Below are 22,661 nucleotides of genomic sequence, written 5' to 3'. Positions count from 1 at the left end.
TTCCTTCTGATAATGTTCTAAAGTTATTCAGTTTTTCAAATAATCACCTAATAATGGTAGTGATCATGGAAGATAATCTTACAATTAAGTGACAAATTGGTTTTATAATTTCTTTTACTGTGGTTAGTGGCCAAACAACACGTTTCTTCTCATACTCAGCAACAAACATTTCTCCACAACACATTTTTTTTCTTGCAGTGTTTAACAAAATTAAGAAGGTATGTTTTTTTACATTAGTCCTATAAAAGTGAACTTTTCTAGCCCACCACTAACAGCTGTATTTCTGTGCAACTAAAACAAACAAAAGAAAAGAAAACAAAAAATCTTGGGGAGCAAAGTCATCATTTATTTAAAAAAAAAAGGGAAGCAAAAACAAAACAGAAAAATAAAATACAGAATGTTCACATTTTACACTGCGGATGTAACTCACAAGCTCACTTATTTGTAGCGATTTACTTGCTGACTGTACAGCTTCTAATGAATCTAAGAGTATATAAATGACATCAAGCATTCAAAGGCTGAAAACAAAAAACATCTGCTCTTAAAAAAATAATCAGATAAGGTTAACACCATGTCCTTTATTTTACATATTTTTCCATAAATTTCTTATGGAACTCGGAGCGCAGCGTGTCGTTGACAAAACGCTTCTCTTTTCGAGCCTCGTCCACTCCTTTGGCGCAATTTTTGAACACGACGTCATCATCCCACCTGGAAGGACAGAGATTAAATTAAGGATGGTAACAATTGAAAGTTTTTTTTCTCATTTCAAACAATCATTCAGACAGAAAGTCTGTGTGTGTCTGAGGTACCTTCTCTTGACTCTGAATGTATTTGGAGTTGGGGTCTGTTGCTGCTGTCCTGCCAAATTAATCAGTGGGTTGCCGCTCAAGACATTTTGCACTCGAATCCTCTCCTCCTCTGCCTTTTGCTCTCGCTCCTTTAAAAAAACAACAGAGAAATCTTTCTCCTCTCTAAAACTATTTGTAATTTACTTGATTTTCAGCTGCATTGCAAACATATAAATGTGAACTATTTACTTTGCGTTCTTGCTCTTCAGCCCGCTCTTTCTTAATCTTTTCAAGTTCAGCCAGGAGAGCTGCAGTGTCGTCATCATCACTTTCTTCGTCAGAGTTCTCCTCCTCTTCATCCTATCAAAAAAAAAAAAAAGCTAAATCAGTAAAGGGACCTAATGGCAGCTCAATGTGAGTTTTAATGCAAGGTCTTACATCAGTGAGAGGATCATCTGCATCAAGGTTCGCAGCTGGGATCTGATCCAGCCTGGGCCTTTTTGAAGATGAAGATGATGATGATGTGGTGTGTTCTAAAGAAATAAAATCAAAACAAGTTAGGAGGATACACCCTGAGAGGCTCTGAAATATTTTAAACTGTAAGCTTATCATTAGAACATGAACCTCGTGGTCCCCTCTCTCTGGTCTTCTCACGTGCAGCTACACGCTCCCTCTCCTCCAGCTCCCTGCGAAAATCACGGGCACGCACCTCCTCAGGGGCATCCTGGGTGGGCTGCCTAGTTAAGGGGAAAATAAAAGGAATTATAACTTAAGTGTCAGGATTCCAGAGTAAATTCACTCACAAAATTAGACCACAAATGCCAACAGGGTGATGGGACTGTGCGGTGCTGATCAGTTCATGTTTGGTCTCCTGACCTGTATTTGATCTTGGTGTGACCAGGTAGATCTCGACTGGAATACTGCTTGGAGAGGGCACTCAGATCACCTTCTCCTTTCCCCCTCCCTCCTCTTGCCGGCTCAAATGTTGGCCTTGCAGCTGTAGTCATCTTTGATGGCTCTAAAACGTAACATATATACAACACTATATATCAATAAGATATAACAGTTTTATTAAGAAGTGACGTTCTTATAAGCATATAAATAACACAAAAGTTTGATTTTATGATGTCGTGGAGCTTAAATCGCATTTTACCAGGCATATGATATTTGTTTGCCAGAGTTGACAAGTTAGCTTGCTTAGCCACTAATGCTAACGACCTGCTAATACGCTAACAAGCTCGGTAGCAGCTAGAATTTAAGTATGTTACGGTGGAGATTTCCAAATGAGAACAATASTAAATTACAACTACGATAAAGTATCTGTATGTTTATATATAAATATCGCATTTTAAAGCCAAAACACTTACAAAGCTGCTACCACACGACAAAAGACATCCAATACACAATGTGGCGTCACTTCCGGGTCAAACCTCTGCAAAAGGAAAAGATGTGTTCAAAAACAGTGGGAAATTTGTGCACTTTAGACAGGAACTATAAAATACTATTTACCAAAGTAAAATAAAGCAATATATATCTATATACCTATATCAACCAAAATTTATACATTATGTGGAAACCCTTTTTTTTTGGCTGAAAGAATATTCCAATGATGAGAGGATAAATTAAAATTATTTGTCTTTGCTAGTTTAAATACTTGCAGTGCCGCAGTGGAGCCGATAGGGGGCAGATTTAAGATGAGTAAAAACCATGGAGGTATAAACTTCTGTTGAAGTATTACTTTTTAATATTTGCTTAAACTTTAAAAGAGTTATTGAACAATAAACTTTCCTACTGTGTACTTTGGATATGAACTGATATGTAGAGAAAAAAATAACTTTATAAACTAGACTGCAGGCATACTTGTTAAAAGAAGACAGCACACAAGTCAGATTTTAAAGGGGAAAAGATCACTTGAACTATCTGTAACTAATTTATATGTGTGTTTTTGACTAGAATAGTTTTAATGAGCTTAAAAATTTTCAACAAGTTTAAATATAACCAGAGATGCTCCTAAATTAGTCTTTTGGCTGGATCTTCACTTATTTAAGAAATAACTTTAATATATTTTGAGTCTGTGTCTAAATCTCTAACACAACAGAAAGCAAACTGGTTTTTATATGCTATGACAAATACATTTGTCTTTAATTTATAGTTACTCTGAGTTGTGCTCATTCATGCAGCAATTGTTAAGCTGCTCCGCTAGTTTTGTTGAACATACAGCACTAAAGTTATTTACCACACTAATGTGAGTTTTACAAGCTATATAAAAAAAAAATGAAAACCACGAACGATGTGCGTGATTCTATTCCACTTGTTAGATGTTTAAGAATGTAGTTTGGTCACATTTTTACAAAGTGCGCAAGTTGTAGGAAAAAAGCAAGTGAAAAGATAAAAACTCCACTGACTGATTCACATAATCTCAGTGTCTTAAAAGACAAAATCTGAGATCAGTACAGAAACAATATTTCTAGATTGATTCACATATTGCAAACAATTCAAGATCAATTATTATTTAGAATAAGATTTAAAAAAACAACACGATGATCACAAAATAAATTACCAGTTTTAAGTTTGTCCTATTTTTTTAAAGTCAAGTGAACAATCACAAATGCATAAATGCTATAAGAAACTCAATTTGTCATAAAAAATGCAGACTGTGTAGTATGATCTACATAAGTGAATACTCTCCCATATGACAACTAAAGCTACAGCTTATTTTTAAAATGAAGCAWGTTATGGATTGTTCTTTTTCTGACTTTTTCTAAAGCTTTACTGTTTAGTTATATAAAAAAGGTCCAACATTGATAGAGAAAAATAATGTCTTAGGAGTTATTTGTATTTTCAAAAACTGCTTAGCTATGGCAGGCTTTTTTAATTTGGTTAACTCTAAAAATCACTGTTGTGGATGTCTTATCTGATGATTACTTGCTGAGAAATTCTTCGAAATCCACTCACTTGTTTAGGAGACATTTTTATAGCAAACACATCATCACTCTTTTACCTTTGGGAGATAAGAGATAACAGAAAAGCTCAAAATAAACTCAGATGATTTTTAACTAAAGACAGATGTGAGAGTTTACTCAGTTTCGAGACTTTTCCTCCATCTGTAAATATTCCAGTTGATCAGGATGTTAAGTCATTAGGTCTGTGCCAGTTTCACTACAGACAGCCTGTCTGTTAAGATAAGGGTCTGATAAGGCAGCAGACTGAAGCTCTCTCAGATCAGGTTCTGCTTGATTCTTCACATCCTTTCTGACGGGACAGTGTGTTTTTCAAGAAATGTTTTTCTGTAAAATTAGAAGCGAAACAAAATGAAAAAGAAAAAGAAACAGCTTCCTTTTAGAGTGTTTTTACTCTGATGAGATGCGTCTGTAAAGTGTGTCCAAAATTAAAGTTTATTCTAATAAATCAATGAGTTTGATTAGTGGGCTTAATTTGAATGATGTTCTTTTTACAAAACAAGAGGAAGTTTAGATGAAAATTAGTTTTTATATTTGCTTCTAAGGGGAAAAAAGTTGCAATGAATAACATCTCTGGAATGTGACAGAGAAACAAGAAATACCCCCCCCCCCCCCCAACACACACACACACACTTCTGCCCTCTCATCCAGGTGCAGAACTTGTCACCAACAGGTGTAAAGTGGGTGGAAACTAAAGTTAAATATCACCACCTTCCTGCCTGATTCCCACACAGACAGAGGAGGCTCCACACACACACACACACACACACCATCTGCTGCAGACTCCAACAGGTGAGAACACATCATGACCCTCAGGACGGACCTCACTCCGGTTCTGATTACACGCTCGCTGACTTCGGGGCTCATTATAGTCTGGATGGACTTCATTTTTTATGCATAGCAAATTGCGACCCGGTTAATTGGCGTTGGCACGTCTTCAGATGAGATTCATTATGAGAGATTAAAAAKTAAGTGCGGGTCGAAAAAGGTCAACGGGACCCCAGGGAGATGCGGAYTGTGACTGGGTAAACAAAGCGAGGAGAGCGGGATGACATTAAAATGTGACGAGCACTCAGAAATGTAGACGATGGGTCAGACCTTTGCTTTGACAAAAAAAAGTGGTTTAGATGGAGAAAATAATTCTAAATTACTGCAGAAAAGTCACCTGGTTGATGCAGAATAAAGTTTTACAAGTTGTGGTGTTAACAGGTTTTGGTTCCACAAACTTCGAATGTGGAGAGTGATCTAAGACTCATCATCATCATCATCAACTCTTCAACCTGAGCATCAGAGGAAACATGTCCAAAGGTAGGTCCTGCTTTTAAAAAAAAGTTTAAAATCATTAATAGGAACAATAAAACAAACTTTTTCTCTGAAACTGCAGAGTGAACCCTGAGCTGACTCATTGCAATTAAAAAAACAGAACAGTAGCTAAAGTCAGGAGTAGTTAAACCCTAGGCAAKATCTAAAAAATGCACAACTAAGCCAACAGCAGTGAAATGCTAGTGAAAAGTAGCCAAATGCTAACTAAAAGCTGCAAATAGCAGAACGGCAGCTAAAAGTGGTATCAGAAAACTAAAATCGAGTTTGATAAAGCCCATTAAAATMAAAATAAATCAATGTTTTTAAYGGAATTTAGTAAGTCTCGTTGTGTTTCTAATAAGAAAATATTAATAAATATTTTAACGAGCATAAAAGTTCCAAAAATCAGCGTTCACATTTAAAAGTGAAGTTCTGTTTCAGAAGTCGACAGAACGCAGGTGTTACAGAACATCCGCGTGCGGACGTCGGTGAAGAATGACGGCAGCTGGATCAAACCCAAAGACAATCAGTTGAGTGTGTTTTGCTTTTTTTTTTACGAGCAGTTTCAGATTCCTGCATCTTAGTCTCAGTTTGTAGTTATTAGAGTAAACATCCAAGCTATGGGGACACTTTGTAAACACTTCCTCCTGTCTTCCAGAGCCAAAGGGAAAGGTAATCCTGCTMCAGAGAAAAAAGGTTCCTACGTCCTGTCGGCAACCAAGAAATTTGAGTGAGTGCTTCATTAAACACATCACATCCACCCCTCACACAGGTTCTTTAAATAGATTTACCTGTTTGACAACAAACGGTTTGATTTCAGACCACAAAGYAAACTAATTTAATCTAGTTGTGTTGGCTGCTCTTCACATCAGCCTGAGGTCATCCTTTAAGCGCTACATCTGTGAAAAGTAACTAAAAATATTCCCAGCTTCAGGGACAAATCACCATCTGTGATATTAACATACATAAACATTAACTTGGTCCTCGGCTGCTCCTRTGCATCCATTAGAGGCGACGGAGCAAAGCTGTCTGACCTGTAGCTCAACTTCTGAGCATTAAATCTGAATACTTATCGGAGTGTGTCCCCCTCAAGGAACACCTAATTATTTGCTCATTATTACAGCAGCAAAGGTTTATAATAAAAGTCAGTATGGGTTTTAACATGTTAAATTATATTATATTATTTTAACAGGTTCTAACAGTGCTTTAATACCTGTTTACAGTAATCAGCTTCTCAGGAGCAGCAATATATTCTGTTACACTCAGGGTTGTGTAACTATATCAGAGGTCTATAAAGTACTCGAGAAAAAAAAACTAAGTAAAAGTACCTTAACAGAAAAAGACTTTGGTAAAAATAAATGTCACTGATGAGAAAACTACTTAAGTAAAAGTCATAAAACTGTTTACAAAAACTGGGAAAGAAGAAGTAAAAGTACTTTTCCATGCTCTAACAAATAAACTGTTAAATTTACTGAACCAAACTGGCTCCACAAAACTAAGTCAGTTAAATTGGTCAATTTATTTCAAATAAAATATGTACATTGCCTAAAATTTACCCCACTGGCTTAGTGGACATAGTTATGATTTAGTTGAGAAAATTCAACACTTAATTTTTTAGAGCACATAACTCCTTTCATGATGAGTTCAGACTGATTTGCTTTGTAACAAGTAGGTGTTGAACTTTAAAGTACATAAGTAAAAGTATCATTTTTAGGTTTTAAAAGTAYCTAAGTAAAAGTCACGATTTTAAAACATACTTGGTAAAATTACAAATCCTCAAAAAATTACTTAAAGTTACTATAAACCTCTGAACTATTTGCAGCACAAAGGGCTGTTTATAAAGAACACATACAGAGGGTGCTGTATAATCATCATAAACCCTTTGTTATTAATGAATACATACAAAAACAAAGCAAAAAAATTAAAGTGGACATATCATGGTTTTAAATCCTTTTTTTCATGTTTAAATTATTCATTTCGGGTCTYTATAAAGTGGAACTGCAATGCTTTGGTTTGAATTCCTCCATATTGTAACTCCACAAGCCCCTCTTTCACCCCTTTTCTCAYGTGTGTCTCAGGTCAACTCCTTTTGAGGCTGTCTCTTTAAATCCAAAWGAGGCGCTTCAGACCCCGCCCCCTCCAGCTTCCAGAGCTGTCCATTCTAGTTTGATATAAGGGTTTATGACTATATAGCAGCGAAGAAATGTTTTATTGGKATGGTATGTCCCGTTTAAGTTAATAAACAAATTTTTGCTCCAAATAGATTTACAAATCTCCTTTATTTTGGATTCTGTCCCTGAGTTCATGTCCTGAAATCCGTTTTCCTAAAGCAAACAGAATATGCAGTTTTGTCTAAAATTCCTTCAGAATTAAATAATTGAGCTTAAACTTTCTGTAACAGTTGTGTCATACTTCAAACAGAAACCACAGGCATGTAAATAGTTTCTAAAACATATTTGAGGCATTACCTTTTAAACAAAAAATTGCACTTCCTTTAAACTGAGGGGAAAACTATCTTAGCTGTGTTCCAGTTGCAGCTTTACAGGTCTGCACTGCTGATTTTACAAAGAAAACCAAGAAGAGCAGGTTTTTCTGCTCGCTGACAGCTGAGGAGACTGTCTGCATCGGTAATTATGACTGCAGATGTGGGACGGCACGTCTGTCAGTCTGATTAAAGCCGTGGCTGAGCTGACGACACGGCCTGTGACACCCGGGGGTGGGGGCTTAAAACATTAAGCATGCAGAGGTTGTGTTTCTGCAGTGGTCACTGAACTGCTGCAGGGCGCCGCACGATTTGTTGAACACTAAATTGAAGGCGCTCCTTCGGTAATGCGCTCGGTAACGCATTACTCAAAGAAAGTTCGAGCGGAAAAGCTACACATATCAATGCAGGCTGCAACCGGCAAAAAAAAAGCTATCAGTGGTAGTGTGGTATCTGGGGAAATTACCTAGCTCTCCAGGTAATTGGCTTGTAATTTCTTTAAAGTGAAGCAATTTCTATCTGTGTGTTTTAGTTGTGGGATAGTTACATTTGAAAAACTTTTCCCTGGCTTAAAAACAATAAAAAAAAAGATCAAACTGAAATATTGCAATGAATACAAATACGTTTTAGATGTGTATTGTACTTGTTGGGAACTGTAACAGTAATTTGCATCAATGCAGCCCTTTCTTCCTGGACAGGAAGAGATAAACAGTGTGTGCTGGGAGGCTGGGGGAGGTGGTGCYTGACTCTCCTTCAGCAGTGTAAACCCATTCAGCATTTTAAATGGCGGCGCCAGTCCGAGTTGATTGGCTTTTCCTGAATTATGCAGCCGACAGCAGTTTCCTCAAAGGTACTGACCCTGCTCCCTTCGAAGGTGCTGACAGTTTGATAGATTAGCGATGAAGCTAGGAGGAAGGTCCGGCGGCTGCGAGCTCTGAGTGCATGTCCTGCGCCGAGACGGACAGCAAGGTTCCAGCCACGGGGCCGCCGCTGTGCGACGACGCGAAGTGGTCGTCACCGCCGGCGTAGTGGCTCAGAGGGTAGACACCGCACTGCCTGAAGCCTTCCGTCACAATCCGGACACCTTCCTCCTCTTTTGCGATCTGATAGGTTTCCCGAAAAACGCCCGAGAACTCCTTCTTGCTGAGCAGAAAGTGCGCATCGGTGGCGCAGCCGTCGCCCGCGAGGGCTGCGAAACGCTGCCGGAGAACCAGGAAGAGGCCGGCGTCCAGCGGCTGCAGGACGTGGGAGCAGTGAGGGGGAAGACAGAGGAGGACGACGTCCTCTCTGCGAGCGGATTCCACCACCTCCAGGTTCACGGGRGACCGGTGGCCGTCGAAGATCAGCAGCAGCGGGCGCTCCTTGGGCGCGTGGATAAGGAAGTGTTTGAGGAACCATTTCTTAAAGAGTTCTGAGTTGATACAACCTGAGTCGGACCACCCGTAGAGGGCGTTTAGCGGTCCCTGTGTCTTGTAACAAACCCCTCCAGGGTAGGCCTTTGAGTAGATAATAAATGGAGGAATGTCCCCCCCGGCTGCATTGAAGCAGGCCAGCACAGAGATATGTTCCCTCGAGTTTGGCGCTGGCTTGTAGCCCAAACTAGTAGATTTGGGAAGCATGGCCTTCTTCCTTCCCAGCTGGAAGCCCGTCTCACTGCAGCTGTAGATTTGGTGAGGCCTGTCTCTGAGCCTGTGTGTGTCTACGACTGTGTTCAAGAGGCAATAAAAATGATCCACCGCTTCCTTTCTCACACACGCTGTCCTCCCACGCACAARGCTGTCTGCCGGCTGAATAATAATGTTCTTTTCTTGCCGTCTTCTAAAATTGAGCCACCACGTCTGGCCCAGTTTGGAAACCGCCACCCTCCGGTGCTGCCGTTTATAGATGGACGASGCGAAAGACACAACCTGCTGCTTGGTGAGTGGGAATCCATGCTTGGACATATATAAGCAGAACTCCACCAGCAGCTGCTCATCGGCAGACGCGATAAGCTGAGCTGGGCCGCTGCGACTCCCCGGTGTCACTCGTCCACTTACTCGGTCCCCGAGTGAGGACTTGGGAACTCCGAACTCTTTGGCAGCCTGTCTCACTGTGCACCGTCCCGATTTCACCTCAATCAGGGCACGCTCCATGGCCTCTTCGGCCCATTTCTTCTTTTTCTTCCGTCCAACTTTGTCAAGATGGTTCCTTGACGGCATTTTTTTTCCTCCCCTAGGAAGACAGAAGAAATTCTGGCATAAATTAACAACAAAACATCAATGGATTATCATGAAAATTAACAAACAAAATGCTGGAGTTTTACAAAAACGATGTTCAGCCACAAAAATGAAATGCTTGATTATTGATCCTCATCACAGCACATATCAGACGGAGCATGAACACTGATTTTAATAACTTGCTTTTTACTTTAAAGGAAATTATTTTGGATACTAGGTAAATTATTTATTTAGAAAAAGTGTTTGACCAATAACCATTAAGCAATACTTTATTGTGTGACCCTTACAAAATACAAACAAAAAGAAATCTGATTTGTATCGAATTATATTGTTCAAATTTTCACAATGATGCAACTATATATATATATATATATATATAACAGGCCTAGTAAACTGAATGTAGTTGTTACACATATATTCAGAGAGGTTTATTCCACACAATTAAATCCTGAAAGATAGATTTTATTGATAATGAACAAAATAACCATATAAAATTAGAAAACTAAAAATATATTTAGCAAGTGAACATGATATATACAAAAAGACTATTACATTTTTAAACAAACTTCTTGTGCACTTCGAAAATAAAAAAAATAAAAAAACAATAATAATAGGCTTTAAAAGGGGGGGGGGGGTTGCACTTTAAAATTAACCTTAAGGAATATGAGACTTCTCTACATTTTTGTTTTAGTAATTGACATGCTGTAAAACAAATAATTAATTAATTAACATGGGAAATTAAGTAGTAAAAATGTTGTTTGAAGTCTTTAGAATCCAGGCAGTCCTTAAACGCACCACGAACAGATAGGTTTGTGAATACAAGGCTATGTTTGTATTTTTTTATTTTTTTGTCAAAGCTTTTCTTAAACATGCCATATCAGTGAGACTAACCTGGAACTTGAGGGTCAAGAAAGGTTGTATTTTTTTGTTGGAAGACGAATAGTCCCGTGGTTGCTCCGAAATGATGTACCGTAAACATTACTTTTGTAAAGTGCGGTATTAGAGACTGAACGCTTTGGGGATGGTGCTAAATATGTCGCAAACACCAAATGCCCTGCCTGTGTTTACTTTACAATGAACATTATTTGTCACTCAGCTTCATAAATATAAAAGTAAGAGGCAATAAATACACTTCTAAGGACCAAACACTTACCCACCTAGCATGAAGCTGCTACGGCTGAACACAACGAACAAACCGGAAATCCAGCAAGGATGTTTCAAAACAAAAGCATCACAGTGCTATCATTTTCAAAAATAAGAGTTTATGTTTATAATCTCAAACTACAGACAATAAAAATCTATTGCATTTTATCTTACTACTTCTAAGTTATTGATAATAAATATAACATTCTAAACAGAAAACAACACAACACATAATACATAATACAGAGTGTGTTCCAACTTCAGGGAGATCCCACTTCTGAGCCTCCCTGGTAAGGTCTGTTCAGGGGTCCTGGAGAGGAGGGTCCATCAGATAGTCAAATCACGGATTCAGGAAGAGCAGTGTGGTTTTCATCCTGGTCGTGGAACAGCGGACCAGATCTTCACCCTCAGCAGGGTCCTGGAGGGTGCATGGGAGTTCGCCCAACCTGTCTACATGTGTTTTGTGGACTTGGAGAAGACGTTTGACCGTGTCCCTCGGGGACTCCTGTGGGGGGTACTCCGGGAGTATGGGGTGCCAGGCCCATTGATACAGGCTGTTAGGTCCCTGTTTGACCAGTGCCAGAGTTTGGTCCGCATTGCCGGTAGTAAGTCGGACTCGTTTCCGGTGAGAGTTGGACTCCACCAAGGTTGCCCTTTGTCACAGATTCTGTTCATAACTTTTATGGACAGTATTTCGAGGCGCAGCCAAGGTGTTGAGGGGATCCTTTTTGGTGACCTTAGGATCACATCTCTGCTTTTTGCAGATGATGTGGTCCTATTGGCTTCATCAGATCGTGATCTCCAGCTCTCGCTGTCTGGGCTCTCCCTGTAGGGTGAGAAGCTCAGTCATCTGGGAGGGACTCAGAGTAGAGCCGCTGCTCCTCCARGTCAAGAGAAGCCAGTTGAGGTGGTTCGGGCATCTGGTTAGGAGGCCCAGAGGATGACCCAGGACACGCTGGAGGGACTATGTCTCTCGGCTGTCCTTGGAATCCCTTGGGATTTTCCTGGATGAGCTGGCCCAAGTGGCTGGGGAGAGGGAGGTCTGGGTCTCTCTGCTTAGGCTGCTGCCCCCGCAACCCGACCCCGGGTAAACGGCAGAAAACGGACAGACATAATACATAATACATAACGAAAATAGCATAATAGTTAACCTTTTACTTGTGGCAATGGATTAACTGACATCTATTGCARAATTGTTGACAAGTGGTCARTTATTTTTCTAGAACCAGTCCAAGTTATAGAGCCAGTGAATCGCTCAGTACAACAGTGTCCATATTTTCAACAGTTTATATCCTTTCACAACAACTATTCTTATCTCCTTTTCACAGTAATGGCTAAATATGGTAGTGGCAATAATTTAAAAGGTAATTTTAATTTATTTTTTCAAGAATTTCCACCTGATGTTTTAAAACCCAACTTTGGGAACCACTGACTTACAGTAATGACCACATACAGATTGATCACATGACAAAATTATTTATTTATATGCCATATAGTTACACTTCTGCATTATCATGGAAAACAAACACCTAAGACATTTTTGCACCCATTCTGCATTTGTCTCGACAACAAGTCAATCCTTCATCTCCAGATGTTTAAATATCGACTGTAAGTTTTATTTTCTTGAGTGAGGAACAGCTGGTTTATTGCATCACAATCATCATTGTTTGCCAGCTTCTACTCCCGTTACACATCATCGTGTCTGCTGATATTTATATTATTATTAATAAACACCATGTTGACATTTAAAGCTCAATTTATCAGCTTTGTTCTCAGTTACTCAGCTCATGTGTGAATGATGCTCATCKTTTAGTTCTCTTCACATTCCTGTGTGCATTATTTATCATCTCTGGGTAGATGGATAATTACATCTAGACATCAATGAAAATGTGCATTTGTTGATAACATACATAAAATAGATTGTAAGCATTTTTTTTTGGTTTAAAATATGTATTTTCCTCCAAATAAAATGAGCTGACATTGGATTTCACTTGGCAGTTATAGTATTATCTTTTATTTTAGAAATCTTCACTGATTTTAAAGTGAGATGTATAATATAAATTATAAAATTACAATGTTAAATGAAATTGTGAGACTAGAAGTTCTACTTTTCAAAAGAAGGCACTTATTCCAAACAAGTGTGGATGCTTTTGAATTTCAGTTTGATTTAAACTGTGCAAAATGTGCACCAATATTTGGTTTTCTCAGGCTATGACTCAAATGCTATTGTCACGCATGTTTTTGTAAAGTAGATATGTGTTTTGTTGTAGAGATCCCACCAAACAGGCAAATGATGAAGGTAACCCTGCACCAAAGAATGCACCAACCAAAGAAACAACAGTGGATATTGTGGCTGACACAAAGTTAGTACATAAAAACCTCTCTTTATTTGATGTTTGTAACTGTTTGGCAACATTTCTTTTTGAATAATTGGGAATAAACATTCCCTTTTTTACAGGCTCCAATCCCCCACAGAACAGCTGATTGAAAATGGTAAAACACAAGCAGACAAAGTGTTTAAAGAGAACAAGAAGGCAGAAGCCAGTGCACCAATAGACAAGCCTAATGTGGATAACAAGAAGAAAGCTGATGAGCTCTCTGCAGATAATAAAGAAGAAACCCAACCAGCTACTGCAGTAAAGCAGAATCTGGACGCAGCAGCTCCCGCAGAGCCAGCAGAGACAACACCTGCCAAGGAAACTCTTGCAGTTGCAGATGATAAGAAAGAACACGCTGCTGCTCCTCCCGACCCATCAAATATAGATAACAACGAGTTCAAGGCTCCATCTGATGCTAAAATGGAAAACTGGGTTCCAGAGGCCTTTGCTAGGGGGGCCACATCTGGTAGTTCAGGCGCTGCTAAAGTCCAACTGAAGCCTCCGGAGATCGTTGCAACCCAAACAGAGCCAGCAAGAGCTACCAATTTGGAAACTGAAAATCAAACAGTATCCATTCAAACTGTGAATGATGGTGAAAAGAAAAGTCTTCCGACGGAGACAAAGGACAACGCGGTGGTCCTGGCTGCGAAGATCATGGTGGAGTCTGTGCCTGAAACAGCCATCTACACTGGAGCAGATTCTGACCTGCAGGTTGAACCTTTGAGCGACTCTCCTGCTCAGCCTGCCGAGAAAACCCCCTCAGGAGACGAGGCCCCAGCATCTCAAGACGTGCAGCCAGTTTCTGACACTCTGTCTGAGTCGCCTCCTGCTGACGCTGTTGTCAAGTCCGCAGAGCGAGATTTAGACTCTGCAGGCCTTCCCCACGCCGAGCCAGTTTCAGAGACCAGGACTCAGGAGGTTAAATCTGCTCCAGAACAAAGTGTCAAACCAAAGCACCAAGTAGATGTGGCAGTGCTGCCTATCAAAGAGGTTGTCGTACCTGCGCTAGATGCTGAAGCTGTTCAGGATATTTCAGATTTTAGAGCCATCGATCTGACAGAGGCTTTAGATGTTGAACCTCAAAGCAACAAACCTGCTCCTAAACCTGAAGATTCACAGCAAACTGTCCCAGAAAAGCAAAAACAGCAGGATGACAATACCAAAATGTGAGTAAAAAAAATAGCAAGATTTGTTTTCTTTTATATGATCATCTTATTGTTTGTTTGTGTTGAAGTTCTGAAGCCAGGTTTCAGAAACCAGAAGAAAAGTTAATCTCTACACAGACTCAGAATCGTTCCAGGTAGGTTTATAATATGACGCATTTCTAAAATCCGATTACTTTGTCATATAAAACAAGGCTGTGAGAAGTAAGGGCGTGACAGTGGCTGCAGCACCCCTAACAGATGCCAGAGGTCATAGTCCAAATGAAGGCTTTAAGAATTAATGAACATTAAATAAAAACAGATTTTATCAGTATGGGAAGTGCTTAAACATCAAAGAAATATTTTAATGTATTGAGTTTCGTTTTTGATTATTTTTGTGTAAAATTTCACAACTGCTCTAAAACATTTCAAGTGTTCTCAATTTTATAGATTTTGTATTTCAAAAATGTACAAGGAAAGGCAAATGTCTCAGGACATTTATTTCTTTCAGGAACATAAAGGAAAATGAAACATCTGAATAGCCCAGCAATTAGTGGACAGGGGCATCTATCTTGCCGCCATCTTGTAAACTACKATATTGGATCAAAGTCAATTTCTTCCAACCAGAGGGCGGGTCATGTAGCATATTAAWAAAGACCAGAATTGTGTCATAAATTAATTGCCACAATCAGATTTGCAATATTTTTTGTGGTTTCAAAGTTTTCGACACAGAAAGTTGCAACAACAACAGATCTTTTATTCGATGTGTTCAATGTGCTGTCCGTGGTGCTGAACACACACTGTGACGATCATATCAAATAACAGTTCCCAGTTCTTGTTGAAACTTTTCGTGTTGATAACTTTTGAACCACAAGATTTATTACAAATCTAATTGTGGCAATTAATTTCTGATACAATTCTGGTCTTCTCTGATGTCTACAAGACCACCTTCCCATTGGAAAAAAAATGACTTTGATCCAATATGGCGGTTTCAACGATGGCGGCCATGTCATTAAAAGCTACTACTTTTAGTAGGTATTTAGGGGTATTTAGTTAGTTCATTTTCCCTTTTGTTTATGAAATAAAAGGGTGTCCTGGGACTTTTGTTGTGTTTGGCTTCTACAAATTCGCCCACACAACACAGTCAAAACACACCATGTGTAACAGCAGCACACTAGTACAAAATAGAAACAACTAAGCTGATCCAAATGTAATAATCTTTTCAAACTTTTACCTCYGTTATGGCAATTTGGGCTGCTCTTTCTGCAATCAAATCATTGATGGAGACATCAAGCTCATCCTGAACGAACCGCCTGTGACCCTACATCCAGAGTGCCTTCAGGTTTGACTTTCCTCCTCATTGCGAAACACATCTGATTTTTAAATATACAATTGAAGCTGGTAACTCCTGCCTTTGCCTAATGCTAATGTTGTGTATATTTTGCAGTGTGGCGTTTGCGCCAAGGCCCTTGGAGATTTGCTGACCCTCATATTCTTGCATGACAAAGTGATCCATTGTAACGACTGCTTCCAGAAAGCTGTTAATGTTTGAATACTACTGGGGACGAACGTGTCTCAAAGCTCACGGTGAATAATGTGCTGTCTGAGGATCTGCACTGCCCGTGCTCTGTATCCTGTGTGTGTATTTTCTTTTCTAACWATTTCTTTCTCTGGAAATGAGGACATACTGTATAATCTCATGTTTAAGAATTGTGTAATTAAAAACCTTGGCAGCAGTAATTACCCCTGTTGCCAAAATGAATCACTTCACAATCAGCAAGTACAACTTTTATTGCAACATGTATATGGTTAAAATAAAATTACAAGTAAATGCTTAAGATTCAAAAGGYTTTAATTAGCCTTAATTACAAATGAAAACACACAAGACTAGTCAACTACAGAGCAGTTACTGAAACTTCTTTAGGTAGGAGCTATGAACACCAGCCTGTGTGGTGACATTTAAGCAAAGCCAAAATGGATTGTGAGTGAATGAGCGGCAAATTCATTGTGAAGCCGAAAAGCTTAAAGGGGGAAACTCTGGTACATTTGGTTTCACTTACTCCAGCCTCGCGTTGTTGACATGCACAGTGGCGATAATGAGGCAGCAGCATGTGATCCTATTCAGCTCCAACATGTGCATCAGTAAACACTGAATAGTCTGCACACAGTTAGGAGTTGCAAAGCAAGCTGTCGTTTCTCTTAATTATTCACAGAAAACGTTATACATCACAGTCAGCACCAGTGAGGCTTCACAGGGAGAATTAAACTGAGAGGTTCACCCTGCAAAAAAACCAACAAAAACAAACAAACAAAAAAAGAAGACTAAAGAGAATTATCTTAGGAGGACTTGTGGAGCGGGTCGGTTTGTTGTTGGTGCATCACAGTGAAGAAGAGAAACATTTTCCTGTTATTTGTCAAGGGGGAAGGAAAAACAATGGTGCAGCAGATGATCCAGGATCAAAAGTAGCTGTTTGAAGAGGGAGATATGAAATCTAGAGTCGAATGTGCAGACGGATGTGTTGCACTTAGCGAATTCCCTTTCGTCCCAGGAATCGCAGGATGGCGTAGTTATAGGTGGTGGCTGCCAGGTACAGGAACTGCAGAGGTAGAGCAGAAACACGAGACAATATTAAAATTGCAGTTCTACGTATACACCAATGGTGTTTCAAACCGTTGGTATGCAAAAAATAGCATCTCACTGGGTTGATGGGGACTAGCTTTGTGAATAATTCAGAGTGAGACAATAATGAAGTGTGAAAGAGTGATTAAAAACTTAGAAAGTAATGAAGAGAGAAATAACAATGAACAGTGAGAATGTGAARAGAGTGATGAAGACTGAGACAGTGATAAGGATTTATATAGTGAAGAAGAATGAAATCAAGAGTGATACCTACAACAGTATGAGTAATGAGTAGTGAGACAGTGAGTTATATAGTGAAGAAGAGTGAAATAATGATAGAGAGATGGTGTGAATGGAGAGTAATGAAGAGTGAGACATCAAATGTTAATTTGGTGATAAATAATGGGACKGTGGTAACAAGTTATACAGTGAAGAAGAGTGAAAGAATAAAGAATGAGAGTGAGACAGTGATCTCTTTTGCCAGAGAGCTCTGGTCCTGAAGGCAACATGTTATATAGATAAAATGATATTTCTTTATAAGCTTTCCATAGAACAGTTTTCATTCATAAACCACACGTTGACATTTCTTTGGTCAAAAACAGCTTTAGTGAACACAGAGCTCAATGCTTTTTTTCTGCTTTTATTCAATTAATTCCCACCAGGAAGTTTAAAAGATAAGAAATCATGCAAAGTAATGAAGCAATTTCCTACCAGAGCCAAGAGAGTGACCCCAGCCCCAGCGAAGGCTGCTATGTACAGGTCGTAGGTGAGATGGAACTATGTGACACAATCAACACAGTTAGTTTGGTGTGTTTTCAAATACGTGACTCATCTCTTGTAGGACATCCAGGGATTTTATTATAATGTAAAGAAATCATCGTTTGATTTACTCACTTCGCTGGTTTTGCAAATAGCTGCCAAGGTCGTTCCACAGGACTTGCCCGGCATTGCATTCCAYGGAAGCAGCCCTGAAATGAAGACATGACGTAAGTAAGAGCTGCCCCAGCTGGTGCTGCATCATGACAAGCTATGACGCATGTGAAGCTCCCGTTTGCATGCGGCACACCAGCAGTGAGGGATTATCTGTATTGTTTCGGAGCTAATTTAAACATCCGTCTTGCCGCCGCTCCCCATTGATTAGTTGGTCTCCGTCAAGGACACATTAACATGCTCATCAGGGAGTCGCGCGGTCGACCGTTACGGGGAGGCAACCCACCGAACTGCCTGGCGTCCATGCAAATCCAGCTGTGCTGATTGATGCTGGGGGTGGTCTCAGCCAGGATATTGATGTCGTGACAGGTCTGCTCCATGTTGAAAAGGAAGAAGACGGGGATGGCGGTGAAGGCGAACACCCCGAGCCAGATGAAGGCCAGGATGTACGTCACTATGATGAACTGTTGAAACAAGAAGGTTATGGATCTGTTGCCCTGGCGTTCAGGTGTCACTGTGATGAATGTGGTGTTGTTAAATTAGCTATCAAGCATAATTCATGATTCTAGGGAGAAGAAATTAAACAACCAAAGAATGTTTCATCCGTCTAAGGAGCCAAACGTCTCGTCTTGTATTATCTCACCGTCAGGCTGACGCAGCGGCCACAATGGGTGCTCCTGAACTCGCCYAATGTCTGCTTGACGGCACTTGTGGTGTAGAAACCCTCCGCCAGCAGCAGGATACCATAGAGGAAGAAAAAGGAKGCCAGGCCGTAGATCACGTACTGGAAGTATTTGATACTGGGGAGAGGTACAGGAAGAGGTCAAGTCAGGGGTTAGCGCAATCAGGGTCAAACTGCGGCACTGACCGAGGCGTCACTTACAAAGAGGCCAAGACCACATAGTCCTGAGCGTTGCGGGCAAAGTAAGTCTCGACGAGGACTTCAGTCTGGGCCAGCGCTTCGTGCCCGCAGCCACAAAACAACGCCGTGCCGGCATAGCACAGCAAGGTGGCCACCAGGGAGGGGTAGGGCACTGCCCCAATGCACCGGATACAGCAATCATAACAACCTGAGGGYGCATAATATATCAGCACACAGGCGGCACACACCGCACATATAACCACACAACACATCAATGCCACGGTGGTCGTAAAAAGGGTGGGGTGGGGGGGGGGGGACTCCTTCACCCTGCTGGGGAGTGATGGAAAAGGCCTTGCTCTGCCTGCAAATCCATGAACACGTAAACCCACCACCACCAACAGGCAAGAAAGCAACAAAAAAAGAGAGCAAGAGAAGAATTAAAGCAGCAGTTGTGCCAAACAAGAGTTTAAGCAGCGTCCAACGTAAAGCAGCCACTTCACCCCAATCACTGACACGTCTTCCAGGTCAAGCAGCCGGGTAGAAGCGGGCAGCAGATCTCCCAGGTGTTAATAAATGCATTGCCAGAAATGGGAGGAYAAAAAAAAGGAAGCACCTAAGGCTTTGCAAAGCCAAGGCTGCCTGACCGGAAACATCTGCAGCCCCTGACGCTGTACTCCCCAACGAGAACGGTCCCCGTGATGTACGGRGGTTGTCTGCGAAAGCTGTTACAGTACAACACAGCTGCGCTCTCTGTGCTGATTTCATCTGTGCCAGCGAACCACAGCTCCGTCCTCGCTAAATCTGGCCCGGCCCCCTTCGTTCCGCGGGCGTCACCATGTCACCCAGGATATGGTGGAGAAACTCTGACCCCCCCCGGAGAAAGAACCTCTCTGTGAGCCCAGGATACAATATCCATTGTGTCGGCCGCGATCGGGGAGGAACAAAGGGCAGTGATGTCAAACAAACAAAGACTACACACATGTACACATTGTGGTACGTGGCGGTCACCAGGAACCACCTCGACACCGTCGGGCTGAGGCTGGTACCAGTGTCAGTGCTGGGTGGGGGCTGGGTTCAAGTGTTCAAAGGGTGGGTGGGAAGCATAATGAGCAGAAAAAAAGGGGGGGGGGTCATTTAAATATCTTCACAACAACAACAATCTCATGCTAAATTTGTTTTGTTGATGCAGATGTTTGCAGGGGTGCAGAAGAATCCCACCTGTAGTTACTGAAAGCAGAGAGGCTGTCACTTAAATCTACTGCTTCTTAAGTATAAATAGAAACAGAGTGCTAGCCCACCTCTCTCTGTACAAAACCAAAACAAAACATAATAGTCTTCTCCGTCGCCCACGCGTGAGCTGCTGCGGTGCTGGATCCAGCTTCCATCGGAATTCATAAACTCAAACTACCACAAACTAAACGGAGCTGCTTCAAAAAAAAAAAAAAAACACATGAAAAGTGAACACACAAGTTGTTTGTTAGTGAGGAAAAAGAGAGAGAGTGTGAGAGAGAGAAAGAGGGGAGGTGTTGGCAGAAGTCGTTAGGGTCCCCAGTCCTCATGGAAATGTTTCTCATTTCTCCCCGTGACACATGTGGGAGTATCTGACCCCGTTCACATGCGTGACCTCGCATGGCCTCGGTTATTGCCCGTCACTCTCAGCTTAATAAACTTGAAGAAGTTATTAAAGATGGCAAGAACTTATTCCTGCACTTAAAAAGCAAAGCCTGGCTGAGTTCTTGTGAGGWTGTCCATCAAGTCGTCAAAGTGATCCTGAGTTCTGGCACACATTGAGATAAAAGGTGAAAATAAATCAAATCAGTAAAGTATTTGGGAATAAAAAAAGTGCATGAAAATGAAAACACGTAATTAGTTTGCAGCGGTGCATGAGGGCAACACATCTAAAAGGACAAAAAAATAAATAAAAAAGATATTAAAAGTGTGCAAGTTATTGAAATCCACGCTTTTCAAATCACATTAATAAGAAATGATAAGAGTTATTAAAAATTCGGTGCACTCACCCATGTCCAGAAAGAAGTGCGAGTGGATATTGAGGTTTTAGCTGGATGGCTTTGTGACTGTGATATGAGGATATGAGGAGTTATTCCCCGCCACTCCTATATGAATCTGACTCGCGCTTTTGTCTCATCAACAATAGATAGACCACATCTCTCCCAGTCGCATCTTAAAGTCACAAAGTCCCATTTCAGCTMCCAGTCATTATTTATGTCGCCGCTGGGCTGAGGAAGGGGAGGTGAGAAGGGCGCCAAAATCCTCATCTGAACTCTTTTTTTTTTTGGTTTTTAATGATCTGAGTGGCATTTTATGATTCTAGCAACAATTGTTTTTATTATTATTATTATAATTTGGAAAAATTAAACAGCTGAATGAATGATCCATTTTTCTTCAATACTTTTTCAGCATCTCATTCTACAACTTTTGTGCTTTTTCAACAAATCATGTATCAAAACATTTAGCTCATTTATGCCACAGGAACCAAGACCTTTGGTGTTTCAGCAATCTATACTTTTTTAGCTAATTGTCTTTTTTTGGCTATTTTTTTTTCTCATTGAAATTAATGCAGCTGCTTCAACATCCTTAAAACCATTCAAAATGTTTAGAAAATGTCACTGCACTTTTCACCTTTTGTTCTGCCTTTTGGTAATTTTAGCTTTTTTGTGTGTTTCTCAACTATTTTTCTGTTAATTAAAAAATTTCAGCTTCTATCTGCTAATTTAAGGTTTTATGCTTCTTTTAGGTTATTTCTGCTAGTTTTGGTAGTTTTATGCTTTTTAGCTATGTGTTCAGATAATTTTAGCTTTTTCAGCTAAATTCACCTTTTTGTGCTAATTTCAGTGTCACTGCTTAATTTAGCAAATGTGGTTATTCTGCATCTTCATGCTTGTTTCAGCTTCTCACTTCTTAGCTATTTTTCTGCAAATTTTGGCTGCTTTAGCTGTTACAAGAAAATGCAACATTTTTGTACTCATTTTYTTTTTATTTTATTCTCTGTTGACATCTGCTAATTTCAATTTGTTTCTTCGTCTACTTTTGTTTCCTACTTTCAGCAGAAYTCAGCTGTTTAAATTTAACTCACAAACCAAAAATATCAGGCCCAGGCCYCCCTTGCAAAATAGATCTGTGCTCTCAATGGGATTTGCCTGGTTAAATAACGATAAAATAAATAAAAATACCAGTTTTGTTATTAAACCTTTTCAGCTTCTTAGCAGCTTTCAGGGAAAAAAACATTCAGCTTTTAGTATTCACATCTAATTTTTGCAGGAAATGCAAATTATCTAGTTTTTATACTTTACATCAAACCCAAAACTGAACTATTTTTACTTATTAAAAACATGCAAGAAACAATATCTGTAGGTTTGTTGTGTGAATATTTACTTTATTTTTTTGTGATCAATTCAAAATGTCTTAAAATTTTATTGCACACCTCCATAAAAACCAGTGAGCATTTATAGTAAAATGAATTTTACTGTTGTAGTAGCTGAGCGTCATCAAAAACAATTCAAGCTATGATAGGTGCAAATTGTTGCACAYAAGTTGGAAGGCCATGTGCATTCTCTACCAGTTTCCATTTATTTGCTTTTAGCACATATTTATGACTTTTTGTGCATGCTGGGTTAGCGTGCYTTAAGTTAGGTGTCACATTCACACACGCTGCTGTTACCTTTAGAGGTAAAAGCAGAACAGTTTGCAGCAGAAACGCAGAGGTTTGCAGACCACAGAGTGAAATAAATCCAAACGCCAGCGACTGACATTGATGAAGTTGGCTAACAAGGGTGACATTGACGGTTGGGTCCAGCTGCTGCCCTCCCATCCCCTCCAC

At 40.2% G+C, this 22,661-nt stretch overlaps 4 protein-coding genes across 9 annotated transcripts; 1 reads left to right on the top strand and 3 right to left on the bottom strand.

Moving 5' to 3' along the window:
- Positions 1–323: 323 nt before the first annotated feature.
- Positions 324–2,226, bottom strand: cwc15 (CWC15 spliceosome associated protein homolog). Its single transcript, XM_014027973.1, has 7 exons — positions 2,156–2,226; positions 1,665–1,806; positions 1,413–1,525; positions 1,227–1,321; positions 1,038–1,148; positions 810–937; positions 324–708 (listed from the first exon to the last, which is right to left on the bottom strand). Exons 2-7 carry the CDS (start codon positions 1,793–1,795, stop codon positions 579–581), a joined length of 708 nt encoding a protein of 235 aa, XP_013883427.1. The 5' UTR covers positions 1,796–1,806; positions 2,156–2,226; the 3' UTR covers positions 324–578.
- Positions 2,227–4,556: 2,330 nt separating this feature from the next.
- Positions 4,557–16,251, top strand: si:dkey-125i10.3 (zinc finger protein 185). Of its 3 annotated transcripts, XM_014027964.1 has the most exons (9): positions 4,557–4,773; positions 4,958–5,056; positions 5,492–5,579; positions 5,709–5,780; positions 13,162–13,254; positions 13,350–14,435; positions 14,504–14,569; positions 15,651–15,753; positions 15,859–16,251. In XM_014027964.1, the coding sequence occupies exons 2-9, from the start codon at positions 5,047–5,049 to the stop codon at positions 15,961–15,963; spliced, it is 1,623 nt and encodes a 540-aa protein (XP_013883418.1). In that variant the 5' UTR covers positions 4,557–4,773; positions 4,958–5,046; the 3' UTR covers positions 15,964–16,251. The 3 variants fall into 3 exon arrangements, with proteins under 3 accessions (XP_013883418.1, XP_013883420.1, XP_013883419.1); XM_014027966.1 differs by lacking the exon at positions 4,557–4,773 and having other exon boundaries at positions 4,916–5,056; positions 15,698–15,753; XM_014027965.1 differs by lacking the exons at positions 4,557–4,773; positions 14,504–14,569 and having other exon boundaries at positions 4,916–5,056.
- LOC106531996 (uncharacterized) lies at positions 7,311–10,956 on the bottom strand. 3 transcript variants are annotated; one of them, XM_014027969.1, is made up of 2 exons: positions 10,906–10,956; positions 7,311–9,743 (listed from the first exon to the last, which is right to left on the bottom strand). In XM_014027969.1, exon 2 carries the CDS (start codon positions 9,728–9,730, stop codon positions 8,438–8,440), a length of 1,293 nt encoding a protein of 430 aa, XP_013883423.1. In that variant the 5' UTR covers positions 9,731–9,743; positions 10,906–10,956; the 3' UTR covers positions 7,311–8,437. The 3 variants fall into 3 exon arrangements, with proteins under 3 accessions (XP_013883423.1, XP_013883422.1, XP_013883424.1); XM_014027968.1 differs by having other exon boundaries at positions 10,902–10,920; XM_014027970.1 differs by lacking the exon at positions 10,906–10,956 and adding an exon at positions 10,640–10,853.
- plp1b (proteolipid protein 1b) lies at positions 16,185–21,000 on the bottom strand. Of its 2 annotated transcripts, none has more exons than XM_014027972.1 (7): positions 20,842–21,000; positions 18,845–19,031; positions 18,605–18,761; positions 18,248–18,425; positions 17,926–17,999; positions 17,743–17,808; positions 16,185–17,008 (listed from the first exon to the last, which is right to left on the bottom strand). In XM_014027972.1, exons 1-7 carry the CDS (start codon positions 20,843–20,845, stop codon positions 16,937–16,939), a joined length of 738 nt encoding a protein of 245 aa, XP_013883426.1. In that variant the 5' UTR covers positions 20,846–21,000; the 3' UTR covers positions 16,185–16,936. The 2 variants fall into 2 exon arrangements, with proteins under 2 accessions (XP_013883426.1, XP_013883425.1); XM_014027971.1 differs by lacking the exon at positions 20,842–21,000 and adding an exon at positions 19,437–19,866.
- Between the last annotated feature and the right edge of the window lie 1,661 nt (positions 21,001–22,661).

Source organism: Austrofundulus limnaeus, unplaced genomic scaffold, assembly GCF_001266775.1.
Source record: "Austrofundulus limnaeus strain Quisiro unplaced genomic scaffold, Austrofundulus_limnaeus-1.0 Scaffold704, whole genome shotgun sequence".
NCBI classification, from domain to species: Eukaryota; Metazoa; Chordata; class Actinopteri; order Cyprinodontiformes; family Rivulidae; genus Austrofundulus; species Austrofundulus limnaeus.
The sequence above is the reverse complement of the archived record's forward strand: the minus strand, read 5'-3'. Positions and strand labels throughout refer to the sequence as shown.

Excerpts from the sequence above, each read along its gene's own strand:
- cwc15 (XM_014027973.1), bottom strand. The coding sequence starts at position 1,795 with ATGACTACAGCTGCAAGGCCAACATTTGAGCCGGCAAGAGGAGGGAGG. Across the intron at positions 1,526-1,664 it reads CACACCAAGATCAAATACAG|GCAGCCCACCCAGGATGCCC; the intron begins GTCAGGAGACCA and ends CCCCTTAACTAG. Across the intron at positions 938-1,037 it reads CTGAAGAGCAAGAACGCAAA|GAGCGAGAGCAAAAGGCAGA; the intron begins GTAAATAGTTCA and ends GTTTTTTTAAAG.